The sequence below is a fragment of the Falco cherrug genome, chromosome 4 (assembly GCF_023634085.1).
Source record: "Falco cherrug isolate bFalChe1 chromosome 4, bFalChe1.pri, whole genome shotgun sequence".
NCBI lineage: Eukaryota > Metazoa > Chordata > Aves > Falconiformes > Falconidae > Falco > Falco cherrug.
Genome location: NC_073700.1, coordinates 78,475,028 through 78,496,804, shown reverse-complemented (window position 1 = coordinate 78,496,804; position 21,777 = coordinate 78,475,028). Strand labels below are relative to the sequence as shown.

Sequence of the window (21,777 nt, the reverse complement as noted above, 5' to 3'; positions counted from 1 at the left end):
TATTAGCACACATTCAGGAACAGAGGATGTAAATGCATAAAGTACACAGACTTCAACACTGAAGTAATTTGTGGATGCTGGCAAAGCCAAATAAATCAATAGTAGCATGTCCGATTCAGTTGGGCCTGTGATGATGTGTGGCAAAGTGTTGTGGAGCAAATACATCAAGGAAAAATTTCAAGCTGGAAAACACAGGATTCTTGGTGATCTATGCCCAACTTACATCATAAATACTCAGTCACTGAGAGCTGAGAAAAGGATAGCTTGGGGCATCTGGAAACTTGAAATTGACTATTCCCATGACTCCATTACTACACAAGTTAGAATTGGAGAAGGAAAAGTATTGCAGTTGCAATTCAGGATGTGTTCAAAGCCAGATGGAGAATAGTTGGCCCAAGCTAAAAATGGATACTGGATGCCAAGGGAGTCATGAGAGCATAGATAAGAGACATCCCTCTCATTCCCACAGCCAAAATCTCCCATTTTTCAAAAGTAGAAAGTGTTTCAGCATTTTCCTTATTTTCCTTCAATTTTTTGGTGATGAATCTTTAACGGTCCATGACTATGCAGATGGTCTGGTGGGGTGCCGAATGCCTGTGTTGCACTGCTACTCACTAGCAATTGCCATGCAAAGGGCTGGTGTAAGGCTGAGCTGAGGCACATCGATAGAATTTCTGGTGTCTTACAGTCCTGCCTGTCGTAATGATATGGTGCATGAATCCATTCATCAACAAAGGGCATTCAATTTGTGTCTGAGAAACTGCAGAGGTCATGCATTTGGTGCTGACAGAAAAAGGAAAGTCTTTCTCTAATATTAAGTCCAGTCATTGTTTTCTACTTCAGATCTTGTTTTCTTGCACAGCTCCAGCAAGAGCAAAGGATGGGAACAGAGAGCTGGGAAAGCCACCATCCCAAAATCAGACGGAACATGTTCTCTCACGCAAAAAGCCAGAAAGCATGAGGGATACCTTCAGGAGGCTGCTCCCTGTAAAACCCCCACGTACTACATGTTAATTCATTAGTCATTGCTGTGAAAGCAAAAGACCTTCACCATACGTCTCTTAATCACAGTCTGTCCTCTCCACTTTCCCCTCAGTTCTGCCTCCTCTGCAAACAGATTTCATGGATCTCACAGAACTCACATATTTCTAGTCTTCCAGGTATCGGTGGCACTCCATCCAACGGATGCAGCAAAGGTATTCATCTTTAGTGAGGGGGAAAAAAAAAAAAAAAAAAAAAAAAAAAAAAAAAAGAGGAGCACAGACTTCAGTTATGAGCAATGCTCAGCTGAGAGTTGAGCTAATAGTGACCATCTCAGTGTTAACAGTCATGCAGCTGCAACAGTTTGTTCTACATTTTATTCATGTCCCTGTTTGCTTTGACCTTTCATTTACTCATTTACCTGTTGCCTTCAGAGAAACCTCTTAGCCTTTAATTTCAGCTGATTAGAAACAAAACTAATCCAAGTTCTTCTTAATTAATCAGGGACTTTCTTACATTGTTTTTCAGCCATTCTTAAATGGTTTTAGCCTGTGGCCAGATGGTTACTCACAGGTACTGAACTGATGAGACAAAGTAGAACGTGTCTCAGCTACTCATAGCAATATTTTTGTTCAAACCTGTCTCTCCATCCAGCTAGCATCAACTTAAATTCCTCTCAACAAAAATGGAGGGGAAGATCAACTTTAAAGGAGAATACTGGAGAAGAAAATGCTTTGGAAAAACCATTACACATGGTAATGTCTGCAGGAAGGAGAAAACGCAGAGGGAAGGTGCGACTGCGAAAAGCAGAGCTGTGAGACTAGGGGTGTAATTACATCTAGCACCGTCTGCAGATATGCTGAAAAAGACTCTGTCTTGAAGAACATCACTTAATGTAAAGGGACTGTAATGGGCTACTTAGCAATAGTAGAGAAAAGGCTAGAAAATGGCAGTTATTACCTGCTCTGTTGTAACTACCGAACAGTAACACTGTCAATGTTTAAAAACAGATTGTGTGTAGTTATTTCTGCCTTTAGTCCCATCGACCCCATTAAAATAGGGGATTAAACATGCAAGACAGTAAAATGCAGCAGTTATCCCCAGTTTTTCAAAGTGATACTAAAGAGGAGAATAAATACATGGCTGCTACCTGGTGTGCCCTAAGGATGCAGACATTAATGAGAGCTTAAGAGGTTTTGCTCTTCCCTGGCTGTGTTTGCCCAACCTTACCAGGCCACTTTCTGCAAGTTGCTTCTCACCCTCTCTGCTCCAGTTTTTCCATGAAAAGATTCTTATTTTACCAAGTGCTTTGTGACTTACTATCGTAAAGCTTCATATGAAATCTAGTTATGAACCAGGAACTGCTCATAAAATGAAAATGTCCAGACAACAACTTAAGCCTGATCAGACTTGTCCAAAAATCTTTTCCTGTGTGGACAGTAAAGATGTAAAGAAGTAAAGAAAAGCTGTTTACAAAAGTTTTTGACAAAAAAAAACCCAAACAAAAAAACCCAAAAGAACCAACCAGAACAACCTAGATTAATACAATGTTTGTCAATTATTTCTTGTAGTTTTCTAAAACGCACAATTTGTGACATTTAGATCTCTGGGAAAAAAAACCCAAGGTATAAGGGGTTGCCCAGCACGACCACTAGTCTGTGAGCGGTGACTCGGTGTGCCATTGCATGTGCTGAGGACTGTGGCACCTGCAGGCTGCCCACAGCCTTGCCTCTGCCAAGGCCGGCCCTGTGCTCAGGTGAAACCGTGCCGCACAGAAGCCTCCTACATCTATTCCTGGTCAGCACTGAGGTCTACTTCTCGTGCATAGCACGCTTCGACACATTTTTCTTTCTAAAGCCTAAAAATCGCCGTTTAACAGCTTCTTAAAGGTCCTTTTAAAATTCTACACACAGACCACAGTTAGTTATTGCTGACAGTCTGCATAACCTGAAGAACTTTATGCACCACCGCACTGCAGTTTGACATTAAGTCTGCTGAATCGAGCTGTGAAAGCACACTGCACGCAAATTACTGATGGCTCTCAGAAGTATGTGTGGAGAATTAAGGTTTGTATTCAGCACTTCACATCCTCGTCTTCAGAGTTGAATTTCATTCACTTTAGCACTCTCAAAGGCAGAACTGTCCGATAACGAAGTTCAGGTAGGCATCAAAATCCTTTCGTACCCCCCGCGTCTATTATCCAAACACGAGTTTTACACAGCAAAACTCAAAGTCCTCAGTAAACGCTTCCAAAGGCACAACCTTTGCCAGTGCTCTCTGCCAAACCCAACAAAGCAGCTTTGAAGCCGCCGCACGCCGGTGCCCCAGCGCTCCTCGCTGCGCATGATGCAAGGCGCGGCTGGGGCAGCCTTCCAGGGCCGGGGTTCTGCCGGCGGCGAGCCGCCCCCGCAAGCCCGGCAAGGCCTGCCGGCGCCCGCTCCCACCGCGGCCCGGAGAGCCGGCACACCCCGGGCTTCTCGGCTGCCCGCCAGCCCCCCCCGCCGGCTCCCCCCGCCGCGGGCCCCCCCGCCGGGGCCGCGGGGAACGGCCGCGGAGCGGGCCCAGCCCGGCGCGTGCGGGCAGGCCGCGGCCCGGCCGGCGGCGCGAGGCGCTGCATGATGAAACTTCGCGGCGGGTTTCACCAGAGCGGCGGAGGGGGCGGGGGCGGGGCCGGCCCGGCGGGAGGCGCCTGCTTCATCACCCGCGGCCGCAAGGACGGCGGCTCTCCTTGTGCCGGCGGAGGGGACGGGGTAAGCACCGGGGCGAGCGGCGGCTCCCGGGCGGCGGGGCCGATCGGTGGGGCGCCGCCGGGCTGGCGGGCCCGCAGCCGCGCCGGGCCGCCTTCGGGGGCGGGCGGCCGGTACCTGGCCTCCGCCGTTCCCGCCGGCGCCCTCAGCCCGCGTGGCCCCTCCGCGCCTTGCCCCGGATCGTGAGGGGGCGCCGGCGGCCCCGAGGGGCTCGGCAGCCGCTGGAGGAAGGGGCGGCCGTGGCGCGGGGGGGGCGCCAGGGACCCTGCCCCGGGTGGCTGCGGTGGGCTGCTGGGGGCGCCGCGGGCAGCGTGGAGCACCCGGAAGCCGCCCCAGGTGGCGGAGAGCCCCGCTCCATGTGCCGGGGCTGCGCTCCCCAGCGCCATCGCTTGTCAGGCGAGACCGGCGTGGAGGGGGCGACACGGGTCCCCTCGGCGCGCCTCCGGTGGCCGCGGCGCTGTAGGCTCTGTGGCCTTCCGAACCCTGATGGCAGCGTGCGGCTGAGGCTGGGGACCTCCAGCTCCAGTGATGGCGCAGGGGACCTCAGCCTCAGCCCTCCTCTACCGTTAGGGGGGGTCGGAGAGCCGCAGGGCCCGCCTGCCGCCCCGGGGAGCCGTGCCGGGGCCGCGGGAGGCTGCCGGCGGGGCGCGGCGCGGCACCCACGCTGCTCCCTCCACGCCTGTCTCACCGGCACCACCCGTGGCGCTGGGGGGGGCGGGCCTAAACCCTCCCTGTGTCAGTATGAAGCCGTTGCCCCTTATCGTGTCGCTACAGGCCTTGGTCAGAAGCCTCTCTGACCCTTTCTTACAAGCCCCCTTTATATACTGAAAGGACAGTTAACGTTTCTGCTGAGGTCGTGTTACTTCAACAGATCGCATGCAATGCCGGTAATGATTCGTTCCATTTGTGCTCAATAAAACAATCGTAGGTAACCTCAGTGTGCCTAAAGGTAAATTTAAGCCTAATTTCTCGCCGGCCAAAGGTTGCTTTGTGTGTTCTGGGCACACCAGGTTTTACCTTGTGTTAAGTAAAGTCTGCTCTTCTCTTACCGGTCCTCTTGACAGTTAAATGATTAATAGCCTGCGTTTATTATCTGTCTTTTCTAGGTGTCAACTCTTGCTTATAACATCCGTGTCTTTATTGAACAGGTTTTCCACTTTCAGGTAGACCCAACAGCCTCACGATGTGCGGTATCTGGGCCCTGTTTGGGAGCGATGAGTGCCTCTCTGTCCAGTGCCTCAGTGCCATGAAGATAGCACACAGGGGTCCCGACGCATTCCGTTTTGAGAACGTCAATGGATTCACCAACTGTTGTTTTGGTTTCCATCGCCTTGCCGTTGTTGATCAGTTATATGGTATGCAGCCTATCCGGGTGAAGAAATTCCCATATCTGTGGCTGTGTTACAATGGAGAAATCTACAATTTCAGACAGGTAGGTGTTGTATGGATCATACAGCATTTTTATTTTTTTAAATTTTATTTTATTTTTTTTCAAAACTAGTAGATACTCAGAAAATCTTCAAAATGTGGTGGACTAGAATATCAGGAAAAATTTTAAAAGTTATAAAATGACTAGTATTTAAAAGGCAGTAAGTCATCTTGATAAGCTGTGAATCTGATGGCTTAGTAACATACTTAGTCTTTAATACTAACAAAACCATTTTTTTAATTGACAAGGAGGGCAGTAAGTATTTATATCTTTGGGTTTGATCACCTTAAAATAATGATGCGTTCTTCATTATCTCTTGGGGAGGGGAATTCCAAGCCTCTTCCTCCCCTTCTCTATAATGCAAATGCTTTTAGACCATCTTGCTCTTCAGTTATTTGGGGTTGTTCTTTAAGCTGGTATTGCATTTTTATTTCTGCATATCTATCTAGATGGGATATGTCACTCATATTAATGTATGGCATGTATGCTTATGAATTTATAAAAGCAGCAAGAACTAGGGAGATGTTTCCAGTATACTACCAAAGTCCTTGTGTATCTGCAGCTTAAGGCAGATGCTTTGTGGGGTTTTTGAGAGCCATTCAAGTAAGTCTCTTGGGCACAAAACAAGCAGCAACTCTGTACTTACTTCCTAAAGCATCTGAATGTCCCTGATGGGCATGCTGCTCTGCAGAACGTTGTCTGTGCGCCTCAGTCCCTGTGCTTGAGATGTTCATGCCACCTGTGTTACTTGTAAAGGGAGGCGATTCAAATCATCTAAATTTAGGGTATAAAGTGGCTTACAATTGTGACTGTGTCTGAATCATGCTGAAACTGAATGCTTAAAAGGAATCACAAACTGAGTGTGGTAGTATCAGAAACATACAAATAATGTGCTTAGTACTTCCAACATCACATTTTTGAAGTCAGTCAGGCTGCTGTCACTGATGTCAGTGATATCAGTACTATCATTGGGAATTTTACAGAATAGGCAGGAGATACTTCCTCGTTCCCCCCTGCCCCCAATCTTCAAGTATCTGGCTGTTTGAAAGGTGAGATGCACTTTGCCCTGCCCACGTGAAATCTGTTGTACCAATGCGTTGTGGTTCTGCTGCTGTTGAAAGCAGTAAGAATTACTTTCAGTCCTGCAACACGCACAGTCCTAAGGGGACTTTAATTATGCAAAACTTGCTATCTGCAGGATTTTGTTCAGTTCTCACTACATTATGTACCTTCTTTCTTCAAAAAGAGATTTTTCTTTCAGGCTTGTGGCTGAAACCTACCTGGGAAAGGATCGTTGGTGAAACAGGTGCCTTGTTTAGGGCAATGACTAGTTATGTTAATATTGACTCAATTTGATCCAAGACTACCACATAAATAACAATTAAGCCCAAAGAACTTCAGCTAGAAGGCTGATAATTGATTTGGGGGGGGGGGGGGGGTGTTCTTGGCTTGTTAGTGTTTTATTCAAACCCCCTCTTTCCCACTGTCTGGTAGATACTGAAAGGACTTTAAGAGTAGCACCACAAGAACATGAAGAGTATTTGGTCTGACAGCTAATTTCTTCTTTCCCCCACTCCATCTGCACAGGCAGAGTGAGAAGGTTAGTTTGAGGAATGGAGCAAGATTAGGCAGAAAGAAATTATCTGTGCATAAAAGAAAAACCCACTGAGGAATTGCAGTGACGGCATAAGTAAACCAAAGTACTTCAGAAATAAACGTTGCAGAGATGTTACCGGTGTCTATGTGCTTTGGGGCAGGGTGAGGCTTATGTAAATGTTGTTATTATCTGATAAGAAAGTGGCACCCAGTGATTTGAGTCTACAATAAATGATGTGTCTGTTTCTGGTCGTCTTCTAGAAGCAGTGGCTGACTGCTTCTGCCATTTGTCTGTGGGAGATGGGGACGCTAGTACTTATGAAGACCAGGGTCAAGGGTTTGCAGTTTGACATCCTCAGATAGAAATGTATCTCTGAAATCTTGCCACAATGTGACTTCTTAAGACTGCAAAGTCAGTCTGAGTTGTCTGAGAGATGATCCCGGGTAATACTTCAAAACACAGAAGTATAATTTCCTTCTTTGGCGGAAATGTTTATATAACTTTTGAACTGTGATTTTACAAAAAAAAAAAGCTTTCTTATTAAACAATTACATGAATGGTGTTGGTTTTTCAATTAATAAGCAGTCAGTGTTTGCAAATGCTTATTCATGGGTTTTCTTTATATTTTTTTCTTAGTTGCAGAAGCAGTTTGGATTTGAATATCAAACATTAGTGGATGGTGAGGTTATCCTTCATCTTTACAACAGAGGAGGAATAGAACAAACAGCATCCATGCTAGATGGTGTATTTGCTTTCATCCTTCTGGACACTGCAAACAGAAAAGTGTTTCTGGGGAGAGATACTTACGGAGTCAGACCACTGTTTAAAGTGCTGACTGATGATGGATTTTTGGGTGTCTGTTCTGAGGCAAAAGGTAAAATCAGTTGTGTTTAGTGCCTAAATAATCTTAGCTGTTGCTGTCGGAGACAAACTTCTTTTTCAGGCTTTTCTTCTAAGTGTGAAGAGAAAGTGAACTTTAAGTTCAGTAATAAATGAACTATATTTAGTAGTATGAGAACTACACATTATTAAAACAAAAACCATAGACAGTATACCTCTTAAGATGTTTAATTGTCCTTAATATCGCTAAAATAACTTGCTTATTAAATTTTATAATTCTGTGTTCTGAAATCATAGCAGTATTGAGCCCAAGATGTTTTATATTACCCAAAAGTTAAATGTAGTCTATAGAGTTAGGCTAGATTTATGCTACAATAAATTATATTAGAATTTGTTCCTGGTGCTCCTTGGTGAACTGAGAAATAATGCCACAGGAACTGCTAATCTGTAAAAGCCAAGAATTTTAAAACCCTACAGAAATTTCCTGCATCATTGGGTAGTTTTCTAGTGACAGTTAATTTATTTACGGTGATTTTTGTCCTTTGAGATGACACATTCACTACTCTTCTCTTTTTTTTTTTTTTTTTTTTTTTTTTTCCCTTCCTCATTTTTTTTAAGTAATTATCTCTAGTTTTGACGCTTGTATTAACAAATCCAAACAGTGCCAAAAGGGACTTTTTTGCCTAAAATGCACTTTGGCTAAAACTGACTTTTACAATTACTTGTGTGTTTCCCATTTACTGTATGTCAATTTTATTATCTGACTCCAATCTAAGTTGACTTCTCTGACAGTAGTACTATGTACTAGTACTGAAAGCTGTACCATTCTGCTTCTTGGGAAGGAGGAAGGGAAGTGAAAGTTCTAGGGACTGTGTCCTGTAACCATTGCAGTGAATTAGTGGTCCCTCTCTAACAGCCATTCAGCATTGTAGAGTTCCTCAAGGAGCAATCAGGTGACCAGCAGGTGCAAAACATGCTTTTTCACAAGAGGATTGGAAATGACATTTGTCTACAAGCCTGATTCTTGGCATTCACTAGCAATGGTGTAGATCAGTCTGGAACTGATGATTTCTATTAAGCAATTGCTTCAGTGATGTAGTTTTATTACAAATCCTTTGTTAGCTTGACTACACTTAATAACTCATTTTGTATTTAAAATTAATTGTCATTTGAGTTCTCATAAACATATTACACCTTGACCTGGATATTATGTAGTCAGTTTGAAAAGTGCTCTTCTCTTCATAAAGCTCATAGGGATAAATTGCTGCTCACCAATTAGTAAAACTTGCTGACTTCCTTTCTCTACTATCTGCCTCAGCTTGAGATGGTCAGATCTATGTGTGCAACCTGCCAGAAGCAGAATCATTCTTTAGCCAGGGCAAACTCCAAGTCGGAATGATGTTTTTTAATACCAAATTTAATATCTGGAGAAAATATTTGTATATTGCAACTATCAAAGTAAAAAACTGTTTTGTTTTGTTTTTCCCCCTCCACCCCCTCTTTTCTCTGTAGGACTTATCAACTTAAAGCATTCCACATCCTTGTGTCCTAAAGTGGAACCATTTCTCCCGGGTCATTATGAAGTGTTGGATTTAAAGCCCTCTGGCAAGGTTGTATCGGTGGAATTAGTAAAATTTCATAGCTATAAAGATGAACCACTCCACGTTGCCTATGATACAGTGGAAACTCTGCCTTCAGGTAGTACAGCAAAGCATTTGCTACTTACTCTGATTAAAAAGTGAAAAAAAATATAATCTTTGTGTATAAAATTTGCCTTGATTGGTTTAAACAAGTGCTATTTAAATAAAAAACCCTGGAAGAACATTTATAATGTAGGGACTTAAGGACTGCTGGTTTTGTAGGCGATCATGTACAAAGATGAATTTGCATGCTGTCATTATCAAAGGAAATCCAGACAAACATCTTTGTTTCCTAATAGCATAATCCAACAAAATCTAAGTAATGCTTCTTGGAATGTTCCCTGCCCCCCCCCCCCCCCCCCCCCCCCCCATCTTCTTTTCTGTTCTGGACAGGCTTTGATCTTGAAACAGTGAAGAGCAACATCCGTATTCTCTTTGAAAATGCTGTTAGAAAACGTTTGATGGCTCACAGAAGGATTGGTTGTCTTCTGTCAGGTAAGTAGCAAGAATCACAATGTTTCTGTATCTTCTTTTTTGCCCATCCTCTGCTAGTTAGAGGAAGGTATACTGGCTGTTCTGCTGTGATGCACCTGAAGTGATCTGAATCTTCATTTGCTTTATAAAGCAGAGTACTTGTTAATTTGTTATGAAGTTTTCCAGTTTACAAATATCTTGAAAGTCTTACGCTTTTAAAGCTTACTGTGGGCTGCAGTGTTGGCCTGTTGAGACACTAACCATTTTTAACTAAGACAAAAGAAATACAATATTCTTACTTAAAAATCACCCAATATGTACTTAAATATATGAGAATTATGCTTAGGTAGGTGTCTAAAAAGAAAATGTAATTATTATATTCACTTTGCACAGATTCAGCATAGAAAAAAGCCTTAGCGTGTTTCATATCCCTGTAAAAAGTGAAGTTCCTGCTTGTCGCCTTCTTTGCTTTAGCCTCTATCCTAGACTGCCCTTGTTTTACCAAATTACAGGGGACCATCCAGACCAAAATGATTTGCTACACTCTTTTTCTCAGGCGAGGTAATAGCGAACAACCTACTGTACCACAAGCTAACTTAGCTGATCAGTGTTGTGAGCTGGTGGTTCAGTGTTGCAGAGGTACTTTACAGAGGTAAGGCTTTGTAGCTGTGGGACTGACATCTTATTTACTGTGGGTTTGTGCTTAGAGTTCTGATATGCTGTTCATGCATTCATTGAACATGAGTAATCACACTCATTTATCATAAACTCTTAACTGCCTAGGAGATACTCTTGGACCATTTCCTTACTGTGGCATCATAAAAAGAAGGAAGGGTGTAAATGAAATGGGGAGATATGCAGAGTTGCAAGATCCCAGCTTCAGTAAAAACCTGTTCAAATCCCAAATCTCAGATACCAAATTAGAAGGCAGTCACCAGCTCCTCAGATGCATATGCAGAATGTGTTAGTAGCAAAATTAAGTGCCCGTGAGTATCTCGGTGTTTCACAATTTTGAGTATGCTTGGAGCATCACAGTTGGAGAAATGCTCTTGGTTCCAATTATGGAGGGAGTTCTGCAACTTCACAGTTAGAACTCATGTTTTGATTTTCTTGATTTCCACATCCTAAGCTCTTGGTTTGATTTCTGTGCTCTCTTCTCAGACTGCCTGTAACTTCTACAGATTTTTTTTTTACAAGGTAGCGTGCCCACAAAGGGGATCAGGGTGGCAATAGATGCTAATGTATTCAGCTTAAAAAACACATGCAGACTGTAGGAAACAGAGAAGACTCTTTTGGCTCCTGCTTGTAAGAACTGCAGGCAGGTGTGAGAGAACAGATACTGTGTTTTGCTCAGTACTTCAGAGGGGAGCAACAAGGAGAACTAGTCAAGGATTAGCAGAGCTAGCTCATGAGAATAAGAAGATGAAGCCTTCCAGGCAGCTTGTGCATCTCTTGATTTTATTTTGTGTTGGTTTTCCCAACTGTTCAAACCTTCCCACTGTCATCCTCTTGAGAAAGGAGGAAAAAAAACCCCAAGAATCTCACTAGTGAAACTTTTCTCTTTGAAGTGATGTTGAAAAAATTAATTCCACTCAAAATGTGTGAAACATACTTTTGAAAAATTATTGGGGAATAGTGGAATCCGTACACTAAATGCGCTGTTCTTTTACTTAATTCTTTTTTATCCAAACAGCAAACCAAAAAAATTTACATGGTTCTGTTGACGTGCGGAATTAGCCTCTATAACTCGAAAGTTATAAAGTAGGTATGTTTATTGCGCGCAGATGCACGGGGGATCGCTTGCTCCTCCACAAGCGTGCATACCCAAAGTGACGAACCATCTCACATTTATACAATGAACAAATGAATATTCAATTAACGCCTATACATATTCGTTACCTAAACCCCGCTTCGTATGTTAATTAGCTTATCAGTCCGTTTCCTGGAATGTGGTGGTCTTGCAGGTTTGTAGGTGATTCATGTTCTTGTGACCATCCGATCTTCTTCAGGTGATTGTGACCACCCAATCTTTTCCAGCAAGGAGACTTAGCACTCCCTCCCTCTAGACAGCATTTGAATGTCTCTCATCTTTTCTTATTCTCTTTTAAATAGCCCCTTTGTTAGAGGAAGAAGGGCAGGCGTCTCCCTGTCTCCCCTTTGTTAGAGGAAGAGGGGCAGGCTCTCCTCAAAACTGTAGTTGTCACCCCACCCATGACTAGTCACCATACCCACATTCCTTAAGCAGACACATACAATCACAATCCGTGTCCATTATCCCCATTTCACATTATTTCTCCATATCACTGTCAGTGGACTATCAAATGTGTAGGTAAGAAGAGGATAAGGGAGCAGTTTTGAAATGGAGAATAGATCCTATTATAGTGGAGTTGAGAAGGAGCATATTCTGTAGTAGTACAATGTTTTTAGAATATTTTCTGTGTATCTTAAGGGTTTTCACTGATGCTCCTGACACCAAAAGTACTAACAACTATTACTGAAGACGTTCCACTGAAGTTGCCTGATTCTGTTGTTAAGCAGAGGTAAATGTGTACACGTACAAGAAATACCTTGGATTTGCACAGCTTAAAAATGAAGCCCGCTCATGAGATTCCACTATCAAGATTCAGTGTCCTTCAGCAGAAACAAAAAATACCCAAAAACCACCTAACCAAATAATTTGTTTTGTTGGCAGGAGGCTTAGATTCCAGCTTGGTTGCAGCTGTTCTTCTGAAACTGATGAAAGAAATCAACATCAATTATCCATTACAAACCTTTGCAATTGGAATGGAAAACAGTCCCGACTTACTGGCTGCCAGAAAGGTATAGTAAAGCATTGCTTTCAGTTTGTTCTGAGCTGCTGAATGCTAAACGGTGCATGTTAATGGTGCTAACTTCATGGTATGGTATTAATAGTAACGCTGAGTATTCATTTATTGCTAATGTAAATCAGTTTGCAGTAAATCATTTAGTATGCTATTTGCTGCTCAGTTAAACCTTACAAAAGAGATAATTCAGTCTTAACTGTTCTCTCTTGCATTTGGAAGACTCAGATGGGCTCACATTGCATTTTTACCAGAACGAAGGTACTTCAGAGTTGTCTTTAATTCTCCCTCTGGGTTTTAAGGTAAATCTCCATACCATGGGTCCTATGCCACAGCATTTATGTATATGTTAAATATTGTAAGTTAATCATCAGCTTTCTGAATTAAGAGCCTTGAACAAATTGTTTGACACCTGAGGTACCCTTTAGGTATTGTTACTGCTTTTGAGCTACTTGTTCTCTTCAGGGCAAATATCTGAAGTATTTAGAGCCTCTACAGATTCTGTTGTGCTTTGGACAAGCAGCTGGATGGTCTGTTGTAATCATGGTTAAACACTAATTAGGGAGACTGCGTTCCCTCTGGCGAATGTACCACTGCAAGTCAGAGGGGCTGCTACAGTATCCTCTTTTCTTGGCCTAATGTCATAGGGTTCTCACTGGCAGAAGGAAATCAGTGCTTTCACTCAGTGTGTGTGTGTGTTAAACACAACGTATGTTTAAAAAATGTTTTAATTGAAAAGCAATACATTATTGTGACCTTCTACAAACAGGTGGCAGCACATATAGGCAGTGAACATCATGAAGTAATATTTAATTCTGAAGAGGGAATTCAGGCAATAGAGGAGGTTATCTTCTCCTTGGAAACCTATGATATAACAACAATAAGAGCGTCTATTGGTAAGATCTTTTTAAAAGAACAGTCTTTGCTTTATATCACTCAAAATTTTATGCAAAATCATGTAGTCATCTGCTAGATCCTTTAGCTGTTGCAGAACCTCGGAACTGGGACTCAGGTTCTGCTCCCTCTGGTACCACACTGAGGCAAAAACGATTATTAGTTTCAAAGTCACCAACTGTACAAAACAATTGTCAAGAGCTGTTCCTGAAGCTTTGGAATGAAAAACAAGTTACATGAAGAAGAAACATTAGATCTACAAGTCTAGGTTTTCTGCTTTGATAAGTATAAATCTTGGAGGAAGGGGGAAAATTTATAGGTTATCTGAGGTACTGAATGTTGTTATAGCAAAACCGTTATAATTACCCTTTCCTTGCATAATTTTAATACAAAAGTGAAGTATTTCTTGTCACCCTATGGTAATGTGTGCTCAAGCCAGGTAGACTTCTTACAACATATGTGTGATTCTGAGAAATGAAGTCAGTCACCAGCAGCTTCTTACAAAGGTTTGCCAGCCTCGTAAGGGTGAAAAAGCCTAATCCAATGTGACCTTCTGTGCATTGCTAACTGATACTTTACCCAGTTAATCTTGTGTCATCCTAAAACACTGCGGGGTGGGGTGGGGGTGCGTGTGAAGTTAGTAAGGCGAATAGGCAACACAGTTTTGAAAACCTAGGTTCCTGCGTGGAATTTGATACATGAAGATAGGATTTTACAATGTTAAATATTGGAAGTCTTTCTTTAAAAAATAAAGCCAGCTTTTCATCTACCATCTTTCTTTGTGATTGCTGCTTACTATGAAAAATAGTGAACTAGATCATTTTCATTAGATCTCTAATACCTTTGATATAAAAGCATATTGTTTGGAAAGATGCAATGAGGAGAAGGCATAATTCTGGTTAATAAATAATTCTTTTAAAAAAAACCTGAAAAAAAAGGCTTCATCCTGTTCAACCCACAGTGGCAGAGAGTTAAACAGCAATTTCTGCTGGTAGTTTTGTTCTCCAAAGCCAAATGGTTTGTTCAGGACTGCTGGATTAATCATGTGCTTAATTTCAAACTGAGTCAGAACAGCTCCTCTTTGTGTTCCCATGGGAATCCTCCAGTGTTCCCAGGATTACAGACAGACACGTGTTTCTGAGATTTTGAGGGCTAAGTGTAACTACACAGTTTAGATATACTTGCAGCACTCTAGTTAATATGGCTGTTGGTGGCTTTAAATGACAGTGAGCTGTTATTTTAGTGTATTGCAATTCTTTGCTACAGAAAAAAGTAGTGTAGGAGAGAAACTTCTGAAATACTAAATTTAAAACTGTTAGCTGTATATAGCATCATACACGTAGCTGTATTTTAGTAATTTTATACTTTTTTTAAGGTATGTATCTTGTCTCCAAATATATACGGAAGAAAACGGACAGTGTGGTCATTTTTTCAGGAGAAGGGTCAGATGAGCTGACACAAGGATATATATATTTCCATAAGGTAAATATATTCCCTACACAGGAAGCCTGCTTGTTCTCTCCTTCAACAGAAAATCTCTATAGAGGGTTCAAGGTGTGATGTTTGAGGGTTGTCACAGCTGTATATTTATTGAGACATTCTCTTGAGGTGGCATAAATTCTGAGGGATTTAAGTTAACCATCTAAAAAATAACTTTTTTGAACTTCAAAAATTCCTGATACTGTTATTTCTTGTATGTAGTCTTTGCTAATTCTGAGATCACTCAGTGACCATGACACCTCAAACACAGGACAGCAAGTAACGGTTCCCTCACTGCAGCTGTTTCAAGTCTGTGCTATACACATATGTCTGGTTACAGGCACCATCTCCCGAAGAAGCTGCAGAAGAGAGTGAGAGGCTTTTGAAGGAGCTGTACTTGTTTGATGTACTTCGCGCAGACAGAACTACTGCAGCACACGGGTAACTTCTTGGATCCTGGGGACTCATGTAATTCCAAACCCTAAGAAGATCTTAAAAGTCCTGCTGCTGTTGAGGAAATTATAGCAGTTAATTGTTGACTTGTTCTTCCTGTTTGAATTACAAAGTGATTCAGAATATTGTGATGCTGGATAATTTTATTCCTACTGTCTGGGTCTAAATTACTCTAAGATGATCATCGGTCTTCAGAGTAGTAGTAGCAAATAGGGTGCACTCCCATGCTCTGCTTGAGCTCTGTATCTTAACTCAAGACACCACCCACTTTGGCAGAACAGGCATTGCTAATGTTCCAGGTATGCACAGACACTCGGGGTTCCCTGTGCTCTCAATGGATGGGAAACAGCCTGAGGGCTCACAGTCCAAAGGGCTGGCAAGTCTGCTCTTCAGAGTTATCATCAATCGCATTTCTGTTCTAAACCCTACTAGACAAACTTACTATTGTGAATGCTACGGACAATGTTTTAGTAAAGAGTTTCAGCAGATGAGCAAAGACAATGGATTTGGGTGCTGTTTCTGAACAGTAAGATAGAGGAGGAATGAATCTGTGAATCTGATTTCATTTGCTTGCAGTACCTCTTGATTAATTGGATCTGTTTAGAGTAGCTTTTGATTCTGAAGCAAAAGACGCCTGGGGGTTTGTATCCCAAGATGAAATTGAAGTTGTAGCCTAAAGGAATTTGAGCAACAGAAAACCACACTGTAAAATTTAATCCAGTCTTCTGTGACTATAGGGCCCACTTTGTTGCCGGCTGAGCATTTGTCTGGGATTGCGCACTAGTCTTTATAGAAGCAGTGAATTAGAAATACAAATATGCAGAGTTAAGGAAGGAAGGCAAAATTGTATTTGACTTTGGGTTTTGTTGATGTTGAAACAAAGAAGAATCAAATCAGTATGCATATGAAGAATTAAAAAAACAAAGAAAAAAGTTTGTGCATTGAGTTGGGTAGCTGACTGTACTGAAGAGATGTTAGGATAAAGTCTGTGTGACTGATACCTTAAAGAATTACCAAATTGTACACTGCAGAAAATAGCACTATTTTACTAAAGAAATATGTGAATTAAAAGGAGAATATTGTTGGGAAGCTGGATATAGATGAGAAAAAGTTGGTACCTTTGGCAAAGCAAGCGACTTACCTATTGGGAAACTTTCACTGTACATGATGCTGCCATATGACTTACCCCGTTATGTTTCTCTTTACTATATAAAAGATGGACACAGTGCAGGAGACCTGCCATTTCCCTCAGAATTTTTTTTTTTTTGTGCTGGAAAGGTTGGCTGCATATTCAAAGCTGTTTAATATCACACTGCTTTTCTTTGGAGAGTTGCCATTTCTTGAAGAGAAGCTGGGGTCAGCTTCACAGCTCTGATAGGAAGAAAGAACCCTTGTATCAACATATTAAAACTGAACTTAAGTTCAGATTTATGCAGAAAAGGACAGGAATTAAGAGTAGAGAGGAAATTATTAAAGTACCTTTATCAGTTAGAAAAAAAAAATAACTGTAGGGAAAGACTTGCAATGCAACTATTGTCAGTATATGTGGAAATTGAGCCTCAGTACTTGATTGCTAAATGATAATGCTTTTTTTTTTTAGGTAAAGAAGGTGGGTACTATCTGAAGTATTGATGCTTTTTATCAGAAGAGAAGCTACAGAGACAGTGAAATTACTAGAATGCAGTATAAAGTCTGCATTTGACTTCGAAGCTGGGCAGCATGTCTCTTGAGGAAGCACTGAGAGGGGTTCTTCCTACTGAAGACACAGTTACTGTAATCTTATTTGTTGCCTCCAGTGTCCTTAGAAGCCATGGTGTGCATAAGAGAATATAAGCAGGAAGACTCCTATGTGTCTATTTGCCACTGGTATAGGAGAGAACTTGTGCAAATGCTGCAGGATCAGTAGTCAATAACTTAATGGTGTCGATGTGGACTCCTTTTCATTGTTTCTTGAAAACACAAACAAACATGGATTTCAGAAATTGTAGCAGAAATCTTTGCTTGGTTCTGTGACACCTTTACAAATGCTGATGCAAATTCCAGTGAGTGACTTGGTAGTTCTCTGGGGGCAAAAGGATTTTTTTTTTGCTTACATGTGTTTTTGCTTACATGGTACAAAAATTGTTGCAAATCCTGCAGGATTGTAGTCTTGAAATTCGTTGTACTACAAGCTGTCCAGCAGGTGGCATCATAAATCATTGAGGTCTTTATTTAATCTGTGCAGACCATATACGTAACTTTATAAACTGCTAAATTAAATGTAGATAGTAATGAATATGCAAGTGAATTTTCTTCCAAGTAAAAGCAGAAAACCTTGTGTTTGTGAAATACAGGGAAAGCTTGGAGGTTATGGAATTTGTAAGTAGATGACTTGTTGGATTAATTCAGTATCTCTTCTATTTATTTCCCCTGTTTAGTCTTGAACTGAGAGTACCATTTTTGGATCATCGGTTTACGTCTTATTATTTATCTCTACCAGCAGAACTGCGAACCCCAAAGGTATGTAAAACTAGGGTTGGACCCAAGTGTAAGCTCACAAATTCACTGATACGTGTTCTAAGCATGACCGAAGTGCTGAATTTAAGTCCTTTACTCAAAGTCAAGCACGTTCTTAAGTATTTCACTGGATTGTTGGGCTACTGGGAACTCTTTTCTGACCAGACCTTCGGAAAGGAAACAATTTCTTAAGTCTTTCTCCTGCAGTTCTCAAGACTCATGACATTGTTGTTGTTCTGCAAACAGAATGGAATTGAAAAACACCTTTTAAGACAATCCTTTGAAGATTCCAACTTGCTTCCCAAAGAAATACTCTGGAGACCCAAAGAAGCTTTCAGTGATGGTATAGCATCAATAAAGAAATCCTGGTTTTCTATTCTTCAGGACTATATTGATCAACAGGTACAATCATACCGCTTATTTTTCTTTTTTTTTTTCCTTTATTTTTCTTTTTTTCCTCTTTATTTTTTTTTCCTCTTTCCCCCCACTTTTTTTTGTCTTTCACCTTTAAGTGTATTAGGTATGGCTGCCAAGGGGAGACAGCTCACCTGCTTAGCTGGGAGAGTAGATCTGGGTATGACAGTAACTTTGTGGTGGAGGGGCAAGATAAACTTAAAACAACAGTCCCCTCGCTATCGTGAGTTGTTTAAAGGCATTTAAAATCCTAGATACAAAGAAATGCTGGAGCCTGACAAAAATGACTGTGTAAGGAAAATGAACATCACTTAAGTATCTGGATTTCAAATTAGATTGTGTGTTGGCACACAATTTCTAGGTTACACGCAAAGCAGCTGCTTCAGCTGAAGGCACTTGCATGAACTTATTCGGCGGCTGAGTAACAGCATAATGACTTTATAATGTCCTTTCTTGTTCATGTCATTTGTTTTTCCAGCCATGCCTAGCTAAGCCCTTTTGCTTTTTAAAGCTTCTACTTGCATTGCTAACCAATGAAGACTTACAGCGCTTCAGCTTTGGACAAAGGATAATAATCTCTGGTGTACAGAGGCAATTTAATCATTGAGAGGAAAGAATAACACTCAATTTACACCAGAGCTCTGAGCTTTGTTGTGCAGAAATATGTGTAGTCAAGTCTGTGGACGGGTGCTTGTCTGTCCTACCACCAGCTGCTTGTTTCTCATTTTCTTTCTCTGTATCCATAGGCAAGAAAGTAGTTAGGTTGGGCAGCAGTGTTGTGCTGCCTGTGCCAAGCCTGTATTGGTGTAGTAGGGGCAAATTTTTTTCATGGCTGCGAGGAGTTACGACAGCATGTTGGCAGTGGAAGCTGCTTTAGAAATTGTCTCCTGGTGCAACTATTCGTCCTCCCTTTCTTAGCCAACTTAGCAACTGCAGGCATCTTTGCCTCTGCATCCCAGGTCTTCCATTGCAAAGAGCTTGGTTATACAAGCAAAGTCAACAGCTGTCCGTGAGGTGAAAAAAAACCCCATGAAGCCACTTACGTAGTGCAAAAAGACTGCTTTAAGTTTTTTCGGTTGATTCACAGCAAAGAGTAGTATAGGAAAGAAGTTTTTGTGAGCCTACTAACAAAGGTGATTATAACCCAAACAGAAATGGGTTTCACATATAACACAGAGAGAAATATTAAAAGCACTGAAAATACTTACGTATTCATAGAGATCAAGGGAGCTTATGACCAAAATTCACCTGTTAGAAACCTCTGCCTGTAGAATAGACTTCTTTAAAAAAAAAACTATGGCCATTCAGTGGTGGGTGAATCCTTGCGTATCTTTAACTTGCAGCAAATTGACTTGTAAAAATTAAATGTATTTGTGCCTTAACTTGAGTTTTGCTTTTGTCTGTAGGTTGATGACCTTCTGCTGGAAAAGGCAGCGGAGAAATATCCTTTCAATCCTCCTAAAACAAAAGAAAGTTACTACTACCGCCAGATCTTTGAAAAGCACTACTCGGGGCAAAGCAGCTGGCTGCCCCACTACTGGATGCCAAGATGGGTTAAAGCTACTGATCCTTCTGCTCGCACGTTGAAACATTACAAGTCAGCTACCCAAGAATAGGCTGTTGAAATAATCCCTCAAATAAAAGAGCTGCAAGCAATCTGCATGCACTCTGCTTTAAAAAAAAAAACAAACAAATTATGCAAACCTAAAGCTTAAGTGATCTTTAAGATGCATTTTGACAATGCTATTGGAAATAAGAGCTTTCTGTCGTTAGTGTACTATTAAAAATTCACCTGCTGTACCAAAACTTTGTAATTCAAAGGAAAATACTTTATTACCTTATTGGCAGCTCTGTTCCTTCTGTGACCTTGATTGTATTTATTTGCCTTGCAGTCATTTGATATATTTTAATGCGAGCTCTGTTTTGAGGACTTGAATAAGGCTAAGTGATGCAAACTGCTGCAGGCCCTCTGAGTGAAGAGGAATTTGACCCTAGCTATTTAGTGATTTCTGTTCCTGCCTGTGGGATTTGGATAGTTTGTCTATATTAGTCAATTCTGAATGTTTTTCTAAGCATTTCTAAGACCTTGGTCTGGTTTTCAAATGGTATTTAGATATTCATAGCTATGCAGAGATGCTTACTAGAGCTTATAATAGTGGTGGTGCTGGGTGTTACTTAATTAAATCAATGGGAATCTTACTCATTACTGTCAAGCCAACAGGTGGACCTTTTGAGTCTTGTAAATATACCAGCAGTCCAAAGGTATTGTGACTGTTAACAAAAAGCAGAACAGACAAGAGAAGCTGAGTTATGCCTTTGTTTCTGACTCAAGGGCTTCAATTTTTAAATGCATTTATTCTTGAAAATAGTGTTAACTAGGTGATGTTGTGTCAGTCCAGGTTGTATCAGTCTGATGGAACTTGCATGACTTAAGTATTTTAAGTCTTTTCACTTCCTGTGAGTTTTTCCACCTGTATGATGTAAAGGTAGACCATGTTGCTGCTCGCTTCATGTGGCCAGCTGTGTGGTGAAACAACACTGTTAGCCATAGATTTTAGTCAGACAAAGCATCACTGTGAAGACAACGGGATCAGACATCTTGCTTGGAAAAACGAGAAAAAAAAAAAAAAAGCTTCTTCAGAAACCACAAGAATTTCTAACACCTTACTGAAAAACACATGCTTTACCCAGGACAACTTTTTATTAAGTACTTAGGCATGGGGGCTGCTTTTCTAAAGCTAACTTAAACATAAGGGTGGTCAAACAAGAAAGACGTGTACTGCAGATTGACTTGATTAGCATCATGCTCTTTATGAAGACAGAAGTCTGTTTGTTGTCCTTTTTGACTAGGAAACCAAAGCCAATTGTTAATTAAAAGATAAAATATAAGCAATTCTGGTTTAAAATCTTCATAAACTGACTATTTATTATACCATCGTAATTCTGCATTTGAATTTCTATTCCAGAAACCTTACTGAAACCTCTCAGTGGTACTATAAAGCCCGTGAACTGTCTGGCTATGGCCAGTAGTGGCCATATTTTGACGTAAACTTGCACATACTAGTTATTTATAAATATATGATGAGTAAGGTAATACATTCCTGCAGCCTTCTTTACTTAAAGGCCATGTGCTTGTCTTTTTGGATTTCTTTGATGCAGTGAAGTATATTTTGATTTGGGAAAGGAGTATAGAGTATGTTGATGAGGTACTGATGTGTAAAGATAAGATTTACTGTTCACTGTAAACTTCCCAAGACAGAGATGATAAGAAAATAGCATTTGCCTGAAGTAAAAATAGACTCGACACATTTTGGGGTCATTACTCAAATCCACTTTCTGCTACCACATTGTCAAGTATTCAACAAAATTCACCTTAATTTTTTAAATTCCTGATATATGGAGCATTTATATAGACAAGGTCCTAGACTGGTGATCCTAATTATTTTAGCTTTTTACTGACATGCAGAGGAAAAATACAGTTATTTCTGCCTTGTTCTTGTTAAAGGTATAA

General features: G+C 41.2%; 1 protein-coding gene across 2 annotated transcripts; it reads left to right on the top strand.

Annotated features, from left to right (window-relative positions):
• The first annotated feature begins 3,574 nt into the window (after positions 1–3,574).
• ASNS (asparagine synthetase (glutamine-hydrolyzing)) lies at positions 3,575–21,574 on the top strand. 2 transcript variants are annotated; one of them, XM_055708421.1, is made up of 12 exons: positions 3,575–3,731; positions 4,877–5,160; positions 7,391–7,628; positions 9,107–9,292; positions 9,628–9,729; positions 12,401–12,528; positions 13,300–13,426; positions 14,800–14,906; positions 15,244–15,344; positions 17,774–17,855; positions 18,099–18,254; positions 19,673–21,574. In XM_055708421.1, the coding sequence occupies exons 2-12, from the start codon at positions 4,912–4,914 to the stop codon at positions 19,880–19,882; spliced, it is 1,686 nt and encodes a 561-aa protein (XP_055564396.1). In that variant the 5' UTR covers positions 3,575–3,731; positions 4,877–4,911; the 3' UTR covers positions 19,883–21,574. The 2 variants fall into 2 exon arrangements, with proteins under 2 accessions (XP_055564396.1, XP_055564397.1); XM_055708422.1 differs by having other exon boundaries at positions 3,645–3,731; positions 4,892–5,160.
• Positions 21,575–21,777: the final 203 nt, after the last annotated feature.